Source organism: Pteropus alecto, unplaced genomic scaffold (assembly GCF_000325575.1).
Source record: "Pteropus alecto unplaced genomic scaffold, ASM32557v1 scaffold94, whole genome shotgun sequence".
NCBI classification, from domain to species: Eukaryota; Metazoa; Chordata; class Mammalia; order Chiroptera; family Pteropodidae; genus Pteropus; species Pteropus alecto.
Window position 1 is genome coordinate 7,822,875 of NW_006437736.1, and position 24,093 is coordinate 7,846,967.

At 36.0% G+C, this 24,093-nt stretch overlaps 2 protein-coding genes across 16 annotated transcripts in view; one reads left to right on the plus strand and one right to left on the minus strand.

The window, feature by feature from the left end:
• SLC5A8 (solute carrier family 5 member 8) overlaps positions 1–4,536 on the plus strand; it is a 48,921-nt gene extending 44,385 nt beyond the window's left edge. Inside the window, exons 14-15 of the mRNA XM_006914554.3 lie at positions 597–676; positions 937–4,536. Of these exons, the coding sequence (XP_006914616.1) occupies positions 597–676; positions 937–1,062 (206 nt within the window). The 3' untranslated portion in view covers positions 1,063–4,536. The remainder of the gene's footprint in view (positions 1–596; positions 677–936) is intronic.
• Positions 4,537–12,750: 8,214 nt separating this feature from the next.
• ANO4 (anoctamin 4) overlaps positions 12,751–24,093 on the minus strand; it is a 332,447-nt gene continuing 321,104 nt past the window's right edge. For 10 of the 15 annotated variants that reach the window (XM_025048732.1, XM_025048728.1, XM_025048735.1 and 7 more), the window contains 4 exons: positions 23,256–23,375; positions 17,475–17,580; positions 15,597–15,792; positions 12,762–13,492 (listed from right to left, as the gene is read on the minus strand). In XM_025048732.1, coding sequence (XP_024904500.1) covers positions 15,601–15,792; positions 17,475–17,580; positions 23,256–23,375 — 418 coding nt within the window. In that variant the 3' untranslated portion in view covers positions 12,762–13,492; positions 15,597–15,600. Of the gene's footprint in view, positions 13,493–15,585; positions 15,793–17,474; positions 17,581–23,255; positions 23,376–24,093 lie in introns of those variants that run through there. The other 5 variants (XM_025048733.1, XM_025048727.1, XM_006914557.2 and 2 more) reach the window with 3 other exon arrangements.

Sequence of the window (24,093 nt, forward strand, 5' to 3'; positions counted from 1 at the left end):
CCGCTCTTTGATACACAGTTTTTAAAGCATCCTCTTTGATCCACAAATAAAATACCAAACCAAAGAATAATTTTTATCAAGCAAAACCTTAGGGAAGAGGAATTGGATCAAACATGAATCATCATACTGATTTTCACTGAAATAATTTATTTAACAATTCATAATTTCCTACATTTCTTCACGCACATCTACATTCACAGCCACAAAAATTGGGGAAAGGCAACTCCACTGTCTGGAGCAGAGGCAGATGGTTTGATATTTTATTGATAGATCATGAAGGATGCTTTTAAACCAGTTTCTCCACCAATATTGAGCCAGACGACTCTTTCTCTAGTTGAGTACCAGATGAAGCAGTTGGCTTGCATTTATCTTTAAACACTGAACTCATTTATCACAAGGAGAGCCTTGCAGAATATGAGACTGACTGAGGGAAGAGAAACGGTGGACTGTCTCCAGAACTATTTAAAAGATTCTTATTCTCTTTGTGTTTTATGAGCACATAGAATTGAATGTGCACAAGCTAAATGCCTGTATGATAGACTGTCACGGGGTAGTTACAGGTGTCTTTTTAACAATGTAAATAATGTATTTTTCAGGAGGAAGAAAACAAAACATAGACGGCAGATTTCTATTAACCAAAGAGGATATTTTATTCAAGTTTGACATTTTTAAGAAAGTAAGTTGGCCTTGTTTTTTCTCAAATTGATAAGACTGTTTTTATCACCTAGATAGACTCCTAGTTGGTCTTCAAACTTTTGAACTCTGATGGACAAGGAAGGTATTTGCTCTATTTGATGATCTGTTTTTGTTGTATATCTCACCCTCAGTAGACTACAAAGCAGATTTAGAGAAAGAAAAGCAGTAGTAACAATTATTTAGAATTGAATGAATGAACAGTTTCTTTTTTCTAATCACTGTGTTAACATTTTCTTTTAGAAGAAGCATGTTTTAAGCTATAAATCTCATACAGTAGAAGATGGTGGAACTGATAATCCTGCTTTCAACCACATTGAATTGAACTTAACAGATCAAAGTGGCAAGATCAATGGGACTCATTTGTGAAGCAGCCGTAATACTAGATGATCGTACAGTATCCTAGTTTTACATGTTTTCTAACATAATTGGATCAGGTTTAGACTTTTTTTTCCCCCCCTATCACGAGCGTATGGGGGGACACTTTTGGGGGGATATGTTTTTGTGAAAGTCCTGACTTTTTCACTTAACTACACTTATTAATCAATGCTACTCTGAAGTTAAGAGTTTCAGCATCAGCATTTCCATTTCTCTTTTATTACCTTAAAGCTGTGATTGTGAAAGTTATGACTACATATATGCGCTGAAAAGGCTAATACACACATACTTGATGGTCATAAGCATATTAAATTCAGGCATTATTACAAATATTTACCAAGCATTTGGTGCTATCATATAAGTTTAGAGGCTTGCCAGAATTGTACCTAATATCAAAAAGAGCTTTTCTCCCTCCTACTACATACTCTGTTCTTAGGGAGCAATGAGGCGACCCACCTGTGTTGTGTATGTCTTTGCATCTCATCAACCCTATTAGCCCAGGGCACATATTAGCCTTGGAACAAATTCTGGCTCAAGAATGAGGTAAGCATCATGTTTAAGACAGAACGTGGGCCCAATGATCAAGGTCTTGGTTATATGCATCTATTCTTGTGCTTTTTTGCTTATTTTCTAAGGTTCCTGGCTACTGGCTGCTTATATTGTTTTTCTTCGACTCTGGTTCCTATCTGCATTCTTAGTTTCCGACCCATCAACTTTGATTTTGTTGTGCACTTTACCTTTACTTGCCTTTCTAATTTCCTGTTTATTGTCTTCGGCATGCACATGTCTTAGACACCCTATGTGAATCATGCTAACCCATATCCTGGTTCACTAAGCCCAAGCCTCTACATTATAAACAGCCATGAGCCTGATACTGACTAAAGTACTTTCAACATAGGTACTCATGGATTTGGTGATCCAAGAACATTTACATCATTTAAATGGTTAAGTTTCATGGAGTTAGATGATTATATTGAATGCTATTAAGTTGTATTTTTGAATGTCAACTACTTTGCAATCAATTAAATTTAATGGTACATATACTTAGAATTCTTGAATTCTAGTATAGTCACCTAGTTAAAGAGCTAAATTACATAGGCAAACACTATTATTTTTATTTTCTATTCTGGAATTACTAAATATATGCTTCGTTTCATATTATAAAATTTCAAGTCTCAAAGTTTATTTTGTTTATTTTGCTTTGATAAGGCTTTCGTCAATAACTTTTTTTCTGTAGTACCCACATTAGATTTTGTTTAGAGGTTTTTTTTAGCTTTATGATGTTTTAAAATAGTAATTTAAGAAATACTTAGGTACATTATAATATTTTATAATTACATAATTTTTTGCTTATTTTCTGATTTTTAGTTAATCATGCTCTGTACATTTAGAGGTTGCCAATTGAAAACATTAAGAAATAAAAAATAGGAAGTAGCATTTATCTAAAGCAAAGAGATTTATATAGTTTAAATTAGCCATGTATTCATATATTCATATGTGTATGGATGTTATTTTTAATTAATGTATTTGTAAGCATACATCGAACTTTGTAAATCTTTCCATAATGTTTTAATGAGTAAGAAGATACAATCTTATTTGTTTTATGTGAGTGTGATTTGAACTATTGTTATTTATTTAATAATTTTAAATGCATAAATATGTAGAATTCTTCAATTTTGGAAATCAAAATCAGGTTATTTAAATAATTTTTATCTCTTATCTGATTGCCAAGTGTTTTTGCAATGTATTCTTTTTTTCCCTTGACTTTTTTTCATTCTGGCTTCTAACATTTTATGTTTTGGCAATGTATTCTTAATGAGAGATATGGTACATACATTCTTGTCTACTTTCTTTTAACAAAGTATACATTTGTGATATTACGAACCATTTGTATTTTACTTTTAGAAACACGTAAGAGTGCCAGATAAAATTCTTAAGAAATCAAAGTGATGTTATTGTTAAACATTTTATTTTATTTAAATCTTTGGGCAAAATCATATAGAGATAAAATGTTAATATATTATAATGTAAATTAAGCAATCTAATGTATTTAATTATTTTTAATCACAATAACCGTAACAGGAGGGAAGAGCCACGCAAATTGTCTATTTTTATTTTGCCACTGACGAATTGTATGACCTTGACTTTATCCTTAATCTCCTCTAATGATGGAACATAACACTAAATACTTACCTACCTCACAGAAATACTGTGAGTATAGAAGATCAGACAGCACTTTATTAACTCAAATAGCGTTATTTAAAATTTCAATATGTTTGAGAATGAAAATTTGAGACCAAAGTCATTTGCTAGTTTAAAAAAAAAGACAATCTGTTAATAATTTGCAATGTAATAATGTTGAGATAGTTCTTTCTCTAAAATATATGTGCCATTAAAATATATTTAGAAATCAGGATTATTCTACCAGAGAGAATGTAAACTTTAAAGAAAACTATAGGCCAATCATATTCACTCCATAGAGAAATGAAAGTTTTATATATAGGATATAAAACAGTATAAATGTATATTCATTTATTTAGTTGCTTATTATGGAGTCATTTTCTCTCTAGACCAATGGTTCTCAGTGGGGCAATTTTGTACCTCAAGGGACATTTGGAAGTATCTGGGTACATTTTTGGTTGTCACAGCTAGTGAGACGGTGCTAGTAGATAGGATTCAGGGATGCTGCTAAACTTCCTGTGATGCATAGGGCAGCCCCTCTTCTCCACAACAAAAAAATGGTCCTGCCCTCAAAATCGATAGTGGTGAATCTGAGAAATTTGAGAATCTGAGAAATTCTACCCTAGGAGGTAAGGTTGCAATCTAGATTGTCCAGAAGTCACACACCCTGGTTATGTTCCTTTAAGGAGATTGCCATGACTCTTCTGTCTGATCTTTCTCATCTACAGATGTAGAGTAAATGTCGCTAGCATATGGAATATTACGATGCAGAACAATGACCATGTATGTCCACAGCATTTAAAAAATATTAAGGACTATAGAATTGTGAATAATTATGAAAACAACTTTTAAGAGGGTTTTGTTTCCCATTGTGATTTCCAACATTAAGACACATTGGAATGAAGGAAATATTAAGTATACGAATATGAAGATTTCACAATATTGTTTTAATTATAAATACCCTAGAAAGTATAGTTTATTGTTAACAGCTGAGTGTCTGTCCATGATGTAGATACAGGGGTCAGGGATGGAAGCTGAGATGGGGGAAGTTACTCTCTGTTCTTATGGGAAATTCTGCGTTTTTTCCAATAACAATAGTTGATACTAAGTCAACTGAGTACATGATCATTTTTAGTTACTAAAAATTCACAGTAAAATTTACTTTTACATTTAAGTTGTGTGCCCATTGTTTGTGAAAAAAAATGAAGAGACTTGAACATATACTGTAAAACATGGTTGTATTTCTAATTTTTCAACTTGCTAAATAAACTCTCTACAAGTGTCTTTGCAGTCTTCTGTTCTTGGGACAAATGTCAAATTGAATATAATTAATGAAGGTAAGAGTTAGGTTCTCAAACCCCTGGAGTAGAAATGGATTCCAGATGCTGAAAAGGTTAGAGGGAAGCAATGAGAGTTAATATATTCGTGAGTCTCTGCGGAAGGGTCTCTGAGTCCTATTCCGTGTGCTGGGCCCTGGGATGGCCACAGCAAATCACCATAGGTTTGTGGAATTTGAAAATCAACAAAACCTGTGCCTTTTTCTTGGTTAGAGCTTCGAGCCACAAGATCCCAATAAATTCATAGCTGAGTGTTATATCTGGGCAGGCATGTGGCCTTTGGGGTGTTAGAGAGGCTACCATGTTTCATGAGCACAGAAGCAAAAATTGCTAAATGAGGTATCCAGGCAAATAGGAATTTAGCCTCACAGTTTGAACCTAGTGAAGCAGAAGAGCAGCATGACATAGGAAGGAAACCCATACGGGAATTAGGCGCAAAAAGGCTGAGACCTATTTAGTCTGAAAATCAAGGATTTTATGGTTTCTGAACACAACATGAATATTGTATATTATAATCTTAGACAACTAAAAAATCTAATCAGATGGGGAGTGGTGATGGGAGAGAGAACTATTCTCTTTTTATAGCACGTAGTCAATACTATAGCTAAAAATTGGTTTCAACCTCTTAATGCTTTTTGTGATCTCTTAAACATCAACACCTGTGTTCACTGCTGTATTCTTAGCATGCAGATCAGAATATGGTCCAGTAAGTATTTGCTGAATGAATGAATCCATACAATTCCTGCCTCTTAGAGTTTTTATCCACCTTTTTGCTTGCTTGTTTGTTTTTAAATGAGTGTCATAGGTTTGATTCCCTGGGAAGCAGAGTCTAAGATGGAGTTTAATATGTTTAACATTTATGAAGGAGTGTCTTTATGGTCAACACCTGCAGAAGGAAGATGACGGAAGCAGGTTTGGGCAGAGGTAGAGGTTGAACTGGAAAGCAGATCCAAGGACAATCTTCTCACAGAGATTGAACTGAGAGGAGCCCTTCAGAGTTATCTCAAGGTGGGCCAAGTTAGCCAGGCTTTCATATTCCTGCATCAATTAGTCACTGATGGCTGTCACGGGAAGGGGAGTGGTCTTGGACCAGGTGATCTCTGCAGTGAGACACTCAAGAAGGGGCAGAGAGAGGAAGGCTCCCTTGCCAATACCATTCCCAGCGGCTGGAGCGAAGCATCCTTCCCTGAAGGGGGATCTCTGCAGTGTCCTACGGTGTCCACTTCATGAAGTAACTGCATTTTAGAGAATTTAAATCACTTGTTTTTTCTGAACTTAGTTTCGTCTGACTCCAGAGTCCATAATCCTAATATTTTTGTTCCACTGTACATATTGGTGTAAGCTCACTCCTAAACTGCTGAGAGTGGGAGCTGGAGTTAGTAGGACTTCTTGTCAGGTTTTTGGGCTAATACAAAGTGCAGGTCAGAGTGAAGAACCTTTGTATGGCACTGACCTAGTCTTTTAAGAAAGGCCCAGTGCTCTTCTCAGCTGGGTATCTGCAGTAACAGTACTTCATACTGTATGTTGTGATTAACTGATACTGCTATCGTTTGAAATTGCTACCCACCTACCTTTTGACTAGGGTCTATTCTCTAAAATATTATACGGTCAGGTAAAACTGATCAAGTTCAGCTTGAATTGTAGAGTATATTAAAATAATTCAAATTATGGCAAATATTAACTAGATCGTAGTTTTCAGAGCGTTGCCCAACTAACAGTATCAGCACCACCTGAGTACTTGTAGCAATTGAAATTCTTGGGCCCACCTTAGACCTCCTAAATCAGAAATGGCGGTGGTAAGGGTCCAGGTGATTCTAATGCATGCTAGAGTTAGAGAACTGCCGGGCTAAATAATGATAATTAGGAAAAACAAACTGGGTTTATGATTAGCAAATAAACTATATAAATGATTTGTTTGAAAATGGTTTGAATATTTACTCTATTCGATCACAGCATTTGCTTTGCATATTGGACCTCAGCCCTTCCAAATGATCACTGCTTCTAATTAGTGAAATCTGAATTAATGACTGTTAAAATTACCTCCTTGTGGACTAATTCTAGACAGGCTGATGCAGCTGTGCATGGGGTCCCATGGATAACAGCTTTTTAGTATTTACCTCTCCATGCCAGATGAATGGGATCCAAATTGAGTACATTATGTATATAAAATCAGTCATACAATAGGAACATTGTTGAGCAAGCCTGCCTTAATTTTTTTGTCATTGAAATATTATAAAATTGGTATCTAAATCCAGACAGCCAGTTGGCAATCTGGGGGAAATTAGTGTCCTTGCTGGGGAAAAAACAATAGCTGGCACTTAAATGAGTGACTTTAATTTCTTCACTCAAGTAGATTATATAAAGAGCCAAGTGTAAGACTCTAGTCTTAAGACACTTGGCTCTTTCATGTTGAAATAGATTTACAGGAAAATGAGTTTAAATTGATTGCATGCTATAAGTAAAATCTCTTTTAGATTCTTTTTTTTTTTTTTTTAAGCACTGAAAATTTGCCTTGTAGGCATCACACTCTGTTAGGCATTGGGGAAGGTGAGGGTGGGGTTCTTGACCTCTATCCCTTACAAGCTGTCTGAGGATATAAGACAGATATGCTGTACTAGCTAAAGAGAGAGTCCGAGTGGGGCGATTGTGCAATAGGAGAATTCTGATCAGAGAGAGCCCAGTGGACAGGACTTGCTGGGAGATGTACTTGGTGGATAGTTGGAGTTTGAGCTAGACCTTGAAGCTGGTGATGATCTGAATAGACAAAGAAGAGAGAAAATATGTTTTGTCAGGAAGTGTGGGCATGGAGGGGAGAGTATAAGCAAAACTTTGGAAGGAGCGAAGGAGTGTGCTCTTCTGGGGGACGTGAAGAAATGGACCTGGTTAGCATGGAGTTGGAACTGATGCGGAAGAAGTTTGTGTGAGTAGCCAGCTTTGAAGGCCAGGATTCAGAGTTAGGACTTTGACCAGAACTTCCCTGAGAATCATTCAAGGTTTGGCAATGTTGAATCTAGGAGAGTTTGCTGCCTGGCAGGGGCGTTTGCTATATTCTCAATATGCCTGTACTGTATATTACTAGAAAGTGTATGGTACATTTATAGAAAGATTTCAATTTAAAAATATCGGGTAAAATAAAAAGTTGCCAGTTTCAAGATTAATCCCTCCACCTTGCTAATTATTTGGATAACTTTATATCCAGAGTCACTACTTTCATGAGGGATCCAGACAGCCAAGTTTTTAATGAAAATTATAGTGTAGAAGTAGGATATTTCTAATATTTGAGTCTTATGAACATTCATAAGATTAGGTAGATTAGAAAATCCTCAAATTATGGCATACTCATTATTAATGATATTTAAAATATTCCACAATCAAGACAGGGAAACAAAGTTCATCATAAAATTATTCTAATATTTTGATTATATTGTTTTTGCATGTATTTATCCAATAAACAATCTCTTTTATTGAGATATAATTGACATGCAGCACTGTATAAATTTAAAGTATACAGCAAATGATTTGACTTAAATATATTGTGAAGTAATTACACAGTAAGTTTAGTTAATATCTATCATATAGGTACAAATGAAGAAAAAAGTTTTCCTTATGATGAGAAATCTTAAATCTACTCTCTTAACAACTTTCAGATATACCATACAACAGTGTTAACTATTATGGCCATTATATTTTACATTACATCCCTAGTACTTATCTTTTTAAAATGAGATCTAATTGACATACGCTATATTAGTTTCAGGTGTTCTACATAATAATTTAATATTTGTATATATTGCAAAATAATCACCACAGTAAGTCTAATTAGCATTCATCACCAGTTATGTTTTTTCTTATGATGTGAACTTTTAAGATCTACTCTCAGCAACTTTCAAAGCTACAATACAGTATTTACTATAGTCACCATGCTGCATATTACATCCCCGAGACTTATTTATAACTGGAAGTTTGTACTTTTTGACCACCTTCATCTGCATCTCCCCCTTCCTTTGACTACAAAATTTGGTCTCTGTATCTATGAGGACAATTTTTGTTTAGCTTTGCTTTTTTTTTTAAGATTCCACATGTGAGATCGTACCCTATTTATTCTCTATCTTATTTCATTTAGCATAATGCACTCAAGGTCCACCACTGTCACAAATTCCAAGATTTTCTTCTTTTTTATGGCTGAATATTTCTTTGTATATGTACATATAGATCACATTTTCTTTATCCATTCATCCATCGATGCACTTAGATTGCTTTTATGTCTTGGCTGTTATAAATAATGCTGTGATGAACATAAGGGTGCAGATATCTTTTTGAGTAAGTATTCTTGTTTCCTTTGGATAAATACCCCGAAGTGGAATTGCTCAGTGGTCCTCAATTTTTTGGCACCAGAGACCGGTGTTCCTATGAGAATCTAATGCGTGATGATCTGAGGTGGAGCTGAGGCGGTGATGCTAGCGCTGGGGAGCAGCTGCAAAAATACAGATGAAGCTTCACTCACCCTCCCCTCCCCTCCTGTTATGCAGACCGGTACCGATCCATAACCTAGGGGTTGGAGACCCCTAGGGGTCTCCTGAAATTGCTAATTCAAATTATAGTTCTAGTTTTAATTTTGGAAGAACCTCCATAATGTTTTTCTATAGTGGCTGAATCAATTTACATTACCATCAACAGTGCACAGGAATTCCCTTTTTTCCACATTCTTGCCAACACTTATTTCCTTTTTGATAATAACCATTCTAATAGATGTGAGGTGATATCTCCTTGTGGGCTTGATTTGCATTTCACTGATTAGTGATGTTGAGTGTATTTTCACTTACCTGTTGGCAATCTGTATGTCATCTTTGGAAAAATGTCTATTCAGATCCTCTGGTCAATTTTTAATTGGATTTTTTGTTATTGAGTTGTATGAGTTCTTTATATATTCTAGATATTAACACCTTATCAGATATATGGTTTGAAAATATTGTTTCTATTTTTAGAAGATTTGAAATTTTTATTCTTATGTTGTCTTTCAGTTTTTGATCATTTCTTTTGCTGAGCAAAAGCATTTTACTTTGATGTAGTCCCATTTATTTTTGATTTCGTTGCATGTGCTTTAGGTGTCATATTGAAAAAAATCATTGCTAAGACCTATATCGAGGATCTTTTTTCCTATGTTTTCCTCTAGTTTTATGGTTTCCAATCTTACATCCATTTCAAGTTAATTTTTGTGAGTGGTATAAGAAAGGGGTCTAGCATCATTCTTTTACATGAATTGTTCCAGCATGAGTTATTGAAGATACTGTGTTCTCTCCATTGCGTATTTTTGACTCTCTTGGCAAATATTAGTTGACTGTATATGCATCAATTTATTTCTGGGCTCTCTGGTTTGTTCTCTTGGTCTATGTGTCTGTTTTTAAGCCAATACCATACTGTTGGTTATTATGGGTTTTTAATATAGCTTGAAATCAAGAAATGTCATGCCTCCTTTGTTCATTTTTCTCAGAATTACGTCTACTATTCAGGGTCTTTCGTGGTTCCATATACATTTTAGGATTTTTTTGTACTTCTGTTAAAAATGCCGATGGAATTTTGATAGGAACTGCATTAATCTGCAGGTAGCTTGGGGAAGCATGGACATTTTTACAATTTTCACTCTTCTAATCCATGGACACAGAATATTTTTCAATTTATGTCTGCAATTTCTTTCATTGCTGTCTTATAGTTTTCAGCATAAAGATCTTTCACCTCCTTAGTTAAATTTATTTGTATTGTTTTTGTTGCTATTGTAAATGGGATCGAGATCATTTGTTAGTGTATAGAAATGCTATTGATTTTCTGTTAATTTTGTATTCTGCAACTCTACTGAATTTTATTAGTTCTAGCAGGTTTTTTGGGTAGAGGATTTTCTATATATAGAATTGTGTCCTCTGAAAATTAGAAATTTACTTTCTTTGCATTTCTGATGCCTTTTATTTCTTGCTTGATTGATCTAGCTATGCTTCTCATACTATGTTGAATATGAGTTGTGAGAATGGACTCCTTTGTCTTAGAGGAAAATCTTTCAGCTAGGATAGTCATATGTGGCTTTTAGTATGTTGAGGTATATTCCTTTATGCCTAATTTGTTAAGAGGTTTTATGAACAGATGTTGGATTTTGTCGAACCTTTTCTGGATCTATTGATATAATCCTACGATTTAAAAATTTTTTATTGTGATATATCACATTTATTGATTTGTGCATGTTAAAACTTCTTGCATCCCAGGGATAAATCCCACTTTGATCATAGTAAATGATCCTTTTAACATGCTGCTAAATTGGGTTTGCTCCTATTTTATCGAGAATTTCAGCATCTTTATTCATCAGGAACGTTGGCCTCTGACTTTATTTTCTTGTAGTGTCTTTTTCTGGCTTTGGTATCAGGGTATTGCTGGCCTCACAAAATGAGTTTGGAAGTACTCCATTTTTTGGAAGAGTTTGAGGATTGACATTTTTTAAATGTTTGGTAAAATTCACCAGTGAAACTATTTAGTCCTGGGCTTTTCCTTTTTGGAAGAGTTTTGATTACTGATTTAATCTCTTTACTAGTAATTAGTCTGTTCAGTTTTTGTTGTTGTTCGGATTTTCTATTTTTTCATGATTTAGTCTTGGTAGGTTGTGTTTCTAGGAATTTATCTATTTCTTCTGGGTTGTCCAATTTGTTGGCACATAATTGTTCTTAGCAGCCTCTTCTGATTCTTTGTATTTCCATGGATTCAGATGTAATGTCTCCTTTTTCATTTGTAGTTTTGTTAATTTTGGTTCTCTCTTTTGTGCTTAGTTTAGCTTTGTCAATTTTTTTTATCTTTTCAAAAAGCCAACTGTTTGTGTTTTTATAGTTTTTCTCTTCTCTATTTATTTATGCTGTAATCTTTATTATTTCCTTCCTTCTGCTAAATTTGGGCTCAGTTTGTTCTTGTTCCTTATGGTGTAGAGTTAGGTTGTCTATTTGAGATGTTCCTTGTTTATTAATGATTAATATAGGCATTTAAGGCTATAAACTCTTGGAAATGCTTTAACTGCAGCCTATAAATTCTATTATGTTGAATTCTATTTTTTGTTTCTTTCAAGATAATTTTTAATTTTCTCTTTAATTTCTTTTTTGATCTATTGTTTTTTTTCAGGAGAGTTGTAATTTCCACAAACAAACTTCAGAGATGTTGTGGATTCAGATCTAGACTACCACAATAATGCAAATATCACAATAAAGCAAGTCAAATGAATTTTTTGGTTTCCCAGAGCATTATAAAAGTTACGTTTACAATAAACTGTAGTCTATTAAGTGTGCAATAGCATTATATCTAAAAAATGTACATACCTTAATTAAAAGCATTTTACTGCTAAAAAATGCTAACACCTGAGCCTTCAGTGAATCATAATCTTTTTGTCTCACTGAATCAGTGGAGGGTGTTACCTTCAACTTGTAAAGTACACAGATCTATGAAATCCAATAAGCAAAGCATAATAAAACAATGTATGCTTGTATTGGTGAATTTTCCTATTCCTATCCTGTTACTGATTTTTAGTTTCATACTATTGTGGTCAGAGCAGACACCTGGTATTTGAACCTTTTTGAATTTGCTAAGAATTCTTTTGTAACCTAACATATGGTCTATCCTAGAAAATGTGAACCCACAGCCCAAATGAGGCAGTGTTTGATGGATGGGTGATGGGTAATGAGAGTGCTGTCCTCTCCCCAGCTGGCCTAGGAAAGTTGATAACATGGTTCAAGGGCAGTTCTACAGTCTCTGGAAGAAGAGTAATTACAACAGGCTTTGCTTAGAAACACTTTTCCCAGACAGACAGACCCTTTCTCAAGCTTAGAGTATACCAGCAGGCAGGATAATCAAAAGCATTGTAAGTATCACTGGCTATATTTCACATTTCCTCAACAAAGTGTGTCAATGGCATTCTTCAAGCTCTTCTGAGTGATTTCTAATTGGTCAGCTTAGTATCCTAAGAAGATAGCATGGAAATGAGATGGAAAAGGTGGGTTAGGAAGAAAGTTTCTCTGCAGGGCAAAGCAATTTCTGAGGGGTGTTTGGGAGTGATGGACCTTTCTTTAAGGATCCCGCTGTGCTGTGATTCCTGTTATTCTATGAGAAGGAAATACAACAGAATTTCAGAAGACCCAGCTGCAAATATTCCATGTGCATAAATTTATTTTAAATTTTATTGCATCACATTATACAAGCATTAAACATGGCTTCATGTTGATGACTATTTAAATGTGAAAATTCATCATTCACGTCAGTACCTTTTGGCTATTTACAAGTAAGGAATTTTTATGTACTTTATATATCTCTGTATTTGTATGTACATATGTAAGAATACATGACTGTACATATGTACACACAGAAATCTATGGCCATACAGATAGCTATAGATATGTCATATATAATAATCTCAGAAAGATCTGAAATTAAAAAAAAAGAAAGTTGTAAACAGGGTCCTGTTTGTATTGTTTGGTGACATGGAATTAGGACCATATGATGACATTCTAGGAATGTGTGTCCAGGTGTCCACATCCCCTTTTTAGCCCAGTGTCTGTAAAATTCACATGGGATAGAATGCAAAAAAGGTAGCAAACAGGCTGAAAAACAGGTCCAGTATACAAGTTCCCCGTGGTTTTAAAAACTTGAGAGTGTAACTGCCCATGATGTGCATGCTTGCCTGGTCAGGAATGGTCTATGAACAGATAGCAAGTGTGTGCAGGACTGCAATGTGACTTCCCAGGCAGTCCTTTAAGACCCCCTGCTGCTGCCGATGTCTGCGACATGCACTGCGGTTGCATTTTAGTCATTCACGTGAATGTGCTTTTGCACAGCCAAGAGAAGTAAACAGAATTCAGGTCCTTGGACTGGAAATGAACAATTACCTAGAAAGAGAAAAGAAGGCATTAAACTCCTGCGTATGCATGACAGCTTAAGAACACACTGTGCAATGGTTTGTACTTACCATGAATCAAAGGCATTCAAGGAATTTGTAACCCCAAACTGAGTCATGTATATTATAAATATTATTGTGCCTACTTTACAGACTGAATCAGAGAGGCAGCCTGAAGTAAGGTGACATCCTGCCAACTGTCGGGGGAATAGAGACAGACAGGCAACACTACACCTTTAAGCAAAAATTAGAAATGGCCTCATTAGGGAAAAAGCAGCCCATAACAATAAGGCCAGAAGAATCTCCCAATTGGTTACTGGCCGTGCAGCCCAGCGAACCTGAGATGTGGATAATGCCACTGCCTGTGCCTTGGTCTCTGGCCACTGGAGCTCCCAGGAGCAATTCTTTTCACTGATGTCTGCCTCCTATGCCAACCAAAGCGATAGTCAGCCTTTCTCCTCCAAAGGCTGACCAGAGCCAGAAGAGAACATCAGAATGGGTACGGGGACTAGGGACATGCAGTAAATTATAGAATCCCAGAAGGTTAAAGCAGGACAGGCTCTTAAAGTATTGTTCAGTCCAACTCCTTTACTTTTGCAAATGTATCATTTCCATATGAATGTTCAACCCCAGGTCATATAGATAGAGAATGCAAAAAGCCAGGTCTAGAATCTGGTGGACTACAACACAGTGCTTAACAATACCGATCCCGTATAATATTCTACAGCATTTTATTGTTTTGTAAATGTTTCACATACAGTGCCTATATGAACTGCATGTTAGTTCTGCCAAATAAGCAGGCTCAGAAAAATTAATTTTCCCAAAGTCACATAGCCAAATAGCAGACCTGGGAAATAGCAAAATGCTAAGTAGCGAAACATTTCTTGCCTTTCGAAAGGCCAAGGTCTACTTTGGAATTGAGAGTAGGGCCTCTGGGCCTGGAGTCTAGGTGACTGCCAAGTCTACCTTCCTATCCAACTTATAGTAAGTCCTCCTGGACTCTTATCACAGATCTGGCTTGATACAATTTCACTAATTTAACAAACATCTCTGCAGATATCCATCTTAACCTATACAAAAAGTGAAAAATATATTTTTTTCCTTGTATATCTCGTTTTTCTTTTAGAGGCTGAATTTTGGAAAATATTTTCAAAGTTATTCTTCAAACAAGTAGAGAGAAATGAAGGGCAAGGAAAGCAAAAGAAAAGCTACACTTAGATTCACAGAGTATCAAAACTGAGAGCTTGTCTAATCATTCCATCTCTGAGGAGACTGAGGCTCAGAGAAGTTAAGTGTCTTGTCCAGGGACACACAGCTAGTAATTGACTTGCTAAGAGAAGGTTTCAGAAGAACTCTTTGATAAGACATGTGGAAACATTACTGAACTTTCTTACAATGTTTTTAACCTTAATCCATCCAAGCTTTATTAACTGAATGTGCATTTAATGGGTGCCATGTGCTTAACACAGCTAATTGGAGGAAATAAATTACCATCCACAGAATCTTTCCTCAAGATGCTTACAATTGTGCTAGGGAAGCCTGATAACTATTTGAAAATCATAAATTAGCAATGCAGATCAATATATGTCAATACATGTACTGATACAATAATAGAGAAATTTATGAGTAGTGAGTCTTGATGGGCCGATGAGCCTCTTACAGGGTATGGCATGACATGAATTAGCCCGGGAGGAAACAATAAACAGTGATGGAGGGAAGGCCACCCCAGGTGAGATGAAAAGGTGACTTTACCAGAAAGAAAAGGCATGTTGCCCTGAGGATATTAAAGTGAATAGCCAGGCTGGAGTAGAAGGAAAAGGAAGGCTAATTTCAGGGGACACCAGGCTAACTCATGAGACCTTGACTGCTGGGCCAGAGTGTGGCATGGAGGCAAAGAAGAGTTGCGGGAGTTGTATGCGAAGGGAAGATGAAGTTAACTTTGCAATTAAAGTATGAAACAAGCTGGTTTTGGAAGCTTCTGCGGAGTTGTTTTGATCCCTATCAGTAGAACAATGGCAAGCTTTGACTCAGGGAGTTGGAAGCGCCTTCTCCCAATCCAAGAGAGGTTTCAGACCATGAGCATACCTCTCACCAACCTGGTCACGGCCACTCATTGTGGTGTGCTTTTCCGTTTTTCTTCCTCTCTTTTCGTTCCTTCTGGAGACGCTCTAGTTCTGCTTCATACATCATCTCCTGAATCAAGTACTTCTCTCTCCTCATTCGGTCTCTTAGATCTTTTGGGAGGTCTGGGATCAGATATGAAATGAGGTGCTTTATACAAAACACGAGGTGCTAAAAACACAGAGGAGAACACAATAGTCAGGTCTACTGTCCATCCTCAACTGGAAAGAGCTCTGGGGGGTGGTTCACGAACTCTCTTGTTCCAGCAATATGGAGCTTCTGGAGTACCTGGAAAGTAGGCTGAGGCCAGGGGAGGTGGGTATTGGCAAAGAGGATCTCAGAGATAGGCGAGGACTGAACTTGGTCTGATGGTACCACACAGGAGTCAGAAAAGGAGATGGAGAAGAAATGGTCAAAAAATGCAAAGGAGAGTCAGTAGCACGTACACTGCAGAATCAGAAAACCCATCAAAATTTTGTATCTTTTACTAAAGAGCTTTCTGTCTACCTAAGCATAAGTCACTCTGGGCCCCAATTTGCTCATCTATAAAATAAGTATTGTGAAAATTGTAGAAAAATGTTTAAAGATGCTCTGTGGATTGCTAAATGCTCTGCTAATCTGGATTGCAAGAATTATAAATGGGCCTAGGGCTGTAATCATTCAGGAAGAAACTTTTTTTAGCGGGGAGTGGGGTGGGGTAAACACAAATTCTTTGCCCGAAATACTAATACCTGAAACTCTAGAATCACTGTCACTTCTGTTCACCTATATGATGGTGACCACTAAGTACCAGATGACAATTTAAAGGCCCTTAGAATTCTAAAGTATTAAATAAAGATTAATCATGTCCAAATGACACCATTAAGTATTCTTAGTTTTACTGAAATGTTGGTAAATTTGGTAATTCATGGTAGCTTATGATCTTGCCAATTAAGAGGATTTTCTGATATAGTTCTAGTATTTTTAAAAATTACAATATATTGAAAAGGAAAGTTCTACTCGATAAACCAAATAACAATTTAACGCAATGCCTTTCCTATTTTGTTTAAAAAATTTTAAGACAGTGATGGGTTAAAAATTTCTTTAAAGAGGGACTCAGCCATTGACAAGTTAATTCGTAGGGAAGAACAGCTTAGTATTGTCTTCTCTTGGTTCCCTGGAGTGAAGGGGAAAAAAAAGTGATGGAATAGTTTCAAGGAGGTATAGGAAGCTTCTAGTCCAAACCAAAGGGCAGCCTTGGCTTGCATTAATTTGGCTTTAATATATGTGACAGGAGATAAAATTCCTATGAGTACAGTTATAGAAACAAACTATTTTTAGCAGCAGTTTTCTTAAAAGATGAAAATAGATAATATATTTCTATCGACACACAATACATGTAATTACTAGGTAGATTTTGCTTTATAAGTCTATTCTGAGTCTTAGGTCATTAATAGTTATTTGTGTACTTGAACATAAGTAATGTCATGATGATACACAACCAGAAACTACCACTTGTAATACCCAGTTCAATGTTTTCCAAACTATGGTCCTTGAACACCTGCATCAAGATCATCTTGGAGGGCCTGTGAAAGGCAAACTACAGACATGATGGATCAGAATCTTGAAGTGGGACGAAAAAACCACAATTTGCCCAGTGATTCCTGACTTATTAATTAATAATCAACAATAAAGGACTTCCAAATATTTCTTGGAAAATTCAAAGACTTTAATTAAAGGGAAGAAAAAGTTTATAATATCATTATACCACATCTGGACACAAACAATCACATTGAAAGTTCTCAAAATACATTCATTACTGTAGTTACTTCATTGCGTCAAAGGATATAAAGGAATCGGTTGAGAAAACTTACCTCAAACACAATGATAAAAGCCAGGCGAGCAGCGAGGACGTGCCAGAACTGCAGTGTGTAGCCGTAGGGTACCAGTGAATGAGGAGGATCACGGTAGTCTCGGTATCTACAAATGTACAGCACAGGGTTACATTCCAAACTGTGACTGTCTCAACTCCCAAATCGCGTTCATTCCCACAATGTAGCTCTTATTCATGAGAGAAAAGCTTAGAAAGCCTCTGTATACTACTAGACATCTGTCGTTTTAGTTGCCCAGCATTTCTTCTGATAAAAGAATCTCTCTTCTCCTCTGGGGAATCATCTATGTGGGTCGGACAGACTTTGTCCCCTTCCCTGACCCCGACTCTGAACGTAAGCCAGACTGGATCAGTGAGACTCATCACCAGGACTGCTGCTAGGATGATCACTTAGTGAATTATCACTAAGCCCACAGAAAGTTAAAAACCTAGAGCTGCTGGTGGCCATCACGAACTGTAGAGAGCGCCTGGTTGAGAATAAAATCAATAAATCAAAACGGCCAGCAGAGAGGCAGTATCTGGATGACACTGCTGGAGCCTTGAAATCCAGCCAGGTTTCTGGCTTTCCTACTCTCTCAAGTCATTGTACCATAAAGTCAAGTTTCTTTCTAGAGAATTCCTTATTGCTACCTTAAGGAATTAAACTTCGACGACGCCAATGAGTTCGGCTGTCATCTGCTTCGCTGCCTGCAGCTCCAGAATTACTCATTTTGGAAAGCACACTGGAACCAAGTTTGAGGTGTGCCGGACTGATATGATCTTAGGTAATTCATGAAGCTTCTCTGGACATCAGTTTTCCCTGTCATCAAAATTAGAGTCTTCATCTCACCCTGCTCTAAAATTTGGACTCTTTTTTTCTTGTATGATTTTGCAGATGATTGTGGCAAGTGGAGCTCTGTGTTCATGCTCCAGCCTATTCCTGATCCCGCTGGCCTTTCCATGAGGCAGAGTTTCGAGGGAGGGCCATGCTCCGGTGTCATTTGTGCCCCGAGTCTCTGATTTTGGTGCAGTGCTATTTATTTGCATAATGACTGGCTACATGTTCCCTGGTACTTCTACAAAGAAAACACTCCCCTGTTCTGCTGTAAAAACAGCCAGAAGCCAAGCTTCAAAGCCAATTAAATCAAAGTTTTATTTCTCTAATCTTCTAGTTTAGTACCTTCAAAGACACTATGTCACCCAGTGGCATTAGTGTTTGGAGGAATTTTTTCAAGTGAGTCAGAGTTGTTTTCAGAAAGTAACACTTTTCATTTCTTGTCTTCAATTTTACATGAGGGAAAAGTGGGATGTTCCCTTTTGATTTCAGTTAGTGCATTCTCTAAAGCTGCTTTTACTTCTCAGGAAATGGATGACTGCCTTGCAAACATTTTTCTAGCACCAGGTACAGTTAACTCCCATGATAAAAGTGTATATACATTTGACAGAATGATAAGTGAACCTCATGTAACCCCATTCAACTTCAGCCTTAGAACATGGCGAGTGGCTTAGAAATGCCTCCCCGGCGATCTCAGACACGCCGAGAGGTACTGCTGCAGCAATCTTCTGCTTTTCTTTACAGTTATACTACTTATGCAAGTGTGCCTAAATAAAATAGTGCTCAGTTTTCTATGGTTTGAACTCTATATAAATGGACTCATACTGTATGAGTTATCTGTGATTACATCTTTAATTATTATGCAATTTATTTTTGAGTTCTCAATTCTATTCCATTTTCTATTTGTTCACTCTGACACTACTACACAGATTAATTTCTATAATTTTATATTATATCTAACATAAGATAAATCTCTACTTTGTTCTTCAAAAGTGTCTTAACTATTCTTGAGCCTTTGCATTTCCGTATAACATTATTTTGCACAGAACTGGCTTAATCATAATTCTTATAACCTTCTTGGTCTAATATTCTTATTTTCTCTAATTTTTACATTTACTTAATACTTATATAATGAACTCTCATAAATCCACCACGTGACCCAAGAATGAAAACATGACCAGGAACTTATATCTACTACCTTTGTGCTCCTCCATCCCTTTCTCTTCTCTTATCCTGAATTTCATTTTTATAATTAACATATTTACGTATATATGAGTATATTCGTGTTTTAATATTATACTGTATAGCTTTGTTTTTGAAATTTCTAGAAAAGATGTTATACTGTATGTAATCTTTTGAGGTTTGCTTTTTTCCTCACTATCACGGAAGATTCATCCGTGCTGCTGCATGGAGTGAATTTAGTTCCACTGCTATAAAATAGACCCTAGTATGAATATACAGTTGTTGTTTTATGTAGTGTATGTTTAGATTTACACTCACAGGGCTCGTCATTTCTCTTTAACTTCTCTAACCATGTAAGGTCTTGAAAAACAAAGCTCCAGTCTATCCAGTTCAGTAAATGCCCTTTGGATAAAAGTCCCAATCCTCTTCCACTCTGGGTTCCACCTTTATTTACTATTAAATTTTTTTTCTTGCGATGAGAACTTTTAAGATCTGCTCCCTTAGCAACTTTCAAATATGAACACAGTATTATTAACTATAGTCATCAGGCTGTGCATTAGATCCCCAGGACCTGCTTATTTTATAATGAGAATTGGTACATTTTGACTGTCTTCGCGCATTTTCCCCACCTCTCCCACACCCAGTGTTTGGTGACTACCAGTCTGTTCTCTGAATTTATGAGTCTAGGTTTTTCATTTGTTTTGTTTCTAGATTCCATATACAAATGAGATCATACAGTATTTGTTTTTCTCTGTCTGACTTATTTCACTTAGCATAATGCCTTCAAAGTTCATCCATGTTGTCACAAATGGCAGTATTTCCTTTTATTTTATGGCTGAGTAATATTCCATTGTGTGTGTGTATCACATTTTCTTTATCCATTTATCCATCAATGGACACTTAGATCAGGTTGTTTCTGTCACAGACATCATAAATAATGCTGCAATAAGCATGGGAGTGCAGATATCTTTCTGAGTTAGTGTTTTTGTTTTTCTTCAGAAAAATACCCAGAAGTAGAACTGCTGGTTCACATGATAGTACTATTTTTAATTTTTTGAGACCCTTCCATACTATTTCCATAGTGGCTGCACCAATTTACCTTCCCACCAACAGCATAGAGTTCCCTTTACTCCACATCTTCACTAACACTAAAGTTATTTATCACCTTCTGATAATAGCCATTCTAACAGGTGCGAGATGATAGCTCATTGTGATTTAGATTTGCATTTCTTGGTGATTATTGATGTTGAGCAACTTTTCATGTACCTACTTGTCTTCTGTATGCTTTCTCTGGAAAAATGTCTATTCAGATCATCTGCCCATTTTTTAATTGAATTTTATTTTTTTGTTATTGAGTTATATGAGTTCTTTATATATTTTGGATATTCGCCCCTTAACAGATATATGATTTACAAGTAGATTTTCCCCATCTTGTAGGTAGCCTTTTCATTTTTTTGGTTTCCTTTGCTGTGCAGAAGCTTTTTAGTTTGATGTGGTCCTACTTGTTTATTTTTCCTTTTGTTGCCTTTGCTTTTGGTGTCAGATTCAAGAAATCATCACCAAGACCAAGGTCAAAGAGCTTACCAGCTATGTTTACTTTTAGTTTTATGATTGCAGTCTTATGTTCAAATTTTAAATATTGATTAGTCTTATGTTCAAATTTTAAATATATATGGAGTTAATTTTTTTGTATGGTATAGATAGTAATCTAGTTTCATTCTTTTATATGTGGCTGTCCAGTTTTCCCAATACCATTTATTGAAGAGATTGTCCTTTCCTCATTGTATATTCATGGCTCCTTTGTCATAAATAAACTGACCATATATGCATTTATGACCATTTATTTCTGGGCCCACTATTCTGTTTCATCGATTTTTATGTCTGTTTTTATGCCAATATCATACTGTTTTAATTACTACAGCTTTGTAATATAGTTTGAAATAAGAAAGTGTGATGCCTCCAGCTATGGTTCTTTCTCAAGATTGTTTTTGCTATTTGGGGTTTTTTGTAGTTCCATACAAATTTTGGGATTTGTTTGGAATTGTTAAATGTCATTAAGATTTTGATAGGGATTACAATGAATCCAGAGATTTCTTTGGGTAGTATGAACATTTAAAAAAAATTTCTTCCAATACATGAGCATAAAATATCTTTCCATTTATTTGTGTTGTCAATTGATCAATGTCTTATAGTTTTCAGTATATAGGTCTTTCACCACCTTGGTTAAATTTATTCCTAAGTATTTTGTTCTTTTTAGTGCAATGGAAAATGGGATTATGTATTTAATTTCTCTGATAGTTTGTTGTTAATTACAGAAACAACTGATTTTTATATACTGACTTCGTATCTGCAGCTTTACTGAATTTGTTTTTTAGTTCTAACAGTTTTTTGTAGCCTTTAGGGTTTTCTACATATAATATGTCATCTGTAAATAGTGACAGTTTTACTTTTTCCTTTCTGGTTTGTATGCCTTTATTTCTTTTTCATGCTTAATTGCTCTAGCTAGATCTTCCAGTACTGTGATGAATTAAAGTGGTAACTTCCTTGTCTTGTTTCTGATCTTAGAGGAAAAGCTTTCAGCTTTTCACCGCTGAGTATGACATGAGCTGTAGGCTTGTCTGGTAATCATAAGCAAAAATCTAAAGTAGATACACAATATAAAGAGAAAGGAATCTGAGCATACCACTAAAGAGTCATCAAACCACAAAGGAAGAGAGCAAGAGAAGGAATAGAGAAGAACTACAAAACAGCCAGAGAACAATGAACAAAATGGCAATTGGTACACATTTATCAATAGCTACTTTGAATGTAAGTTGACTAAACTCTCCCATCAAAAGATAGAGTGGCCGAATGGTTAAAAAATAAGACCCATCTAAATGCTTGTGGTTACCATAAGGCTTACATATAACAACTTGTATTTATAGCAGTCTATTTTAAGTTGATAACAACTTAAGCTGGATCGCATTCTAAAGCTCTATATTTTTACGATCCTACCACGTTTTATGTATTTGATGTCACAATTTAATCTTTTTATCTTATGTATCCCTTAATTATTGTAATTATAATTATTTTTACTACCTTTGTCTCTTAACCTTCTACTAGCTTTGTAAGTGATTATTCCACTACCTTTTCTATATATTTACCTTTACCAGTGAGATTTATAGTTTCGGTTGTTTTCTTAATACTAATTAGCATCCTTTTGTTTCAGCTTAAAGAAGTCCCTTTAACATTTCTGGTAAGGCTGCTCTAGACATGATGAGCTCCTTTAGCTTTGCTTGTCTGGAAAACTCTTTCAGTTCTGAAGGTCAGCTTTGCCAGGAAGAGTATTCCTGGTGGAGACTTTTTTTCTTTCAATACTTTGAATATATCATGTTACTCCCTTCTGGCCTGCAAAGTTTCTGCTGAAAATTTTCTTGAGAGTCTTATTAGGGTTCCCTTGTATGTATGTAACAATTTTTTTTTCCTTTTAATATTCTTTTTGTCTTTAACTTTTGATACTTTTATACCTTGCTGTGGGTCACTTTGACTTTTTATTTGTAACTCTCTGATCTTCCTGGATCTGGATGTCAGGGTTACAGCCCCAGAGATTATGTTTTCATTGGTCTGGGTCACAGCCTGGTCAAGAGAGTTAAAAATTCTCCAGGGGATTTTAATGCATATTAAGGTGGAGAACCGCTGCTTTAAACCAACTCAGTCAGCAAGGGCTGACTGAGCCAAACTGCCCCATGGCAGAGCCAGCCCATTTTGGGCTAAGAGTGCCACACTCACCTGCAGTACTTGAGAGGGGTCCCCGAGAACTCACTGCCATCGGATTCAGGCTCAGATCGATTCTCAAAGTCAGAAATTCGAAACACGGACAAGCTGGCATTCACATAGCCAACCATGCACCTAAAAGAGAAAGCAAATTCTATAATTAAAACTCTGATCACCTCTGCATCTGATTCAGTAAAGGCTCTATTTCCTAGAATTCCTTACAGTTTTAAGTGCCTTTAGCTGGTCTTGCCTTGTTAGAAGCACTCAATTTAGGATATGAAAAACCCTGGGTTTGTTTAATCAGGAACAAGTTATTTCTTTTGTTCTAGTCCTTTTTGTGTGGAATCATCATACAGAAAATCACTACCCCAGTGAATGCTTCAGTGAAATAGGTGAAATACAGCATTGCATAACCAGCATAAATAATTGGTAAGTCACTGCATCTCTCACTGATTACATAGACACAGAGAGATGATACATATGCACATACAGACACCTTCATTAATGAATATCTATGCTGTCATAATGCTCTGAATATGACTGGTGTGAACATGGTGCCCCCTCTCCAACTCACATCCCACGGTGGTCTTAATACACAATATTCCATATTCCCGGAATGTATCATATGCTTCATGTCTCCGCACAGGATGTATTTTCTGTTAAGATTCCCTACTCATTTCTTTAAAAGTGAAAATAGTGTTCACCTTTCAATGGCCAACTGAAATGCCACACCTTCTGGGAAGATGTCCTAAACCTCCATTCAGAAGACTCATTTCCTTCTCTCTACAGTGCCACTGTACTAACTTCACAATTGCCAAACAGCTTGTACTAGAGTTGTCTGCATATATGTATG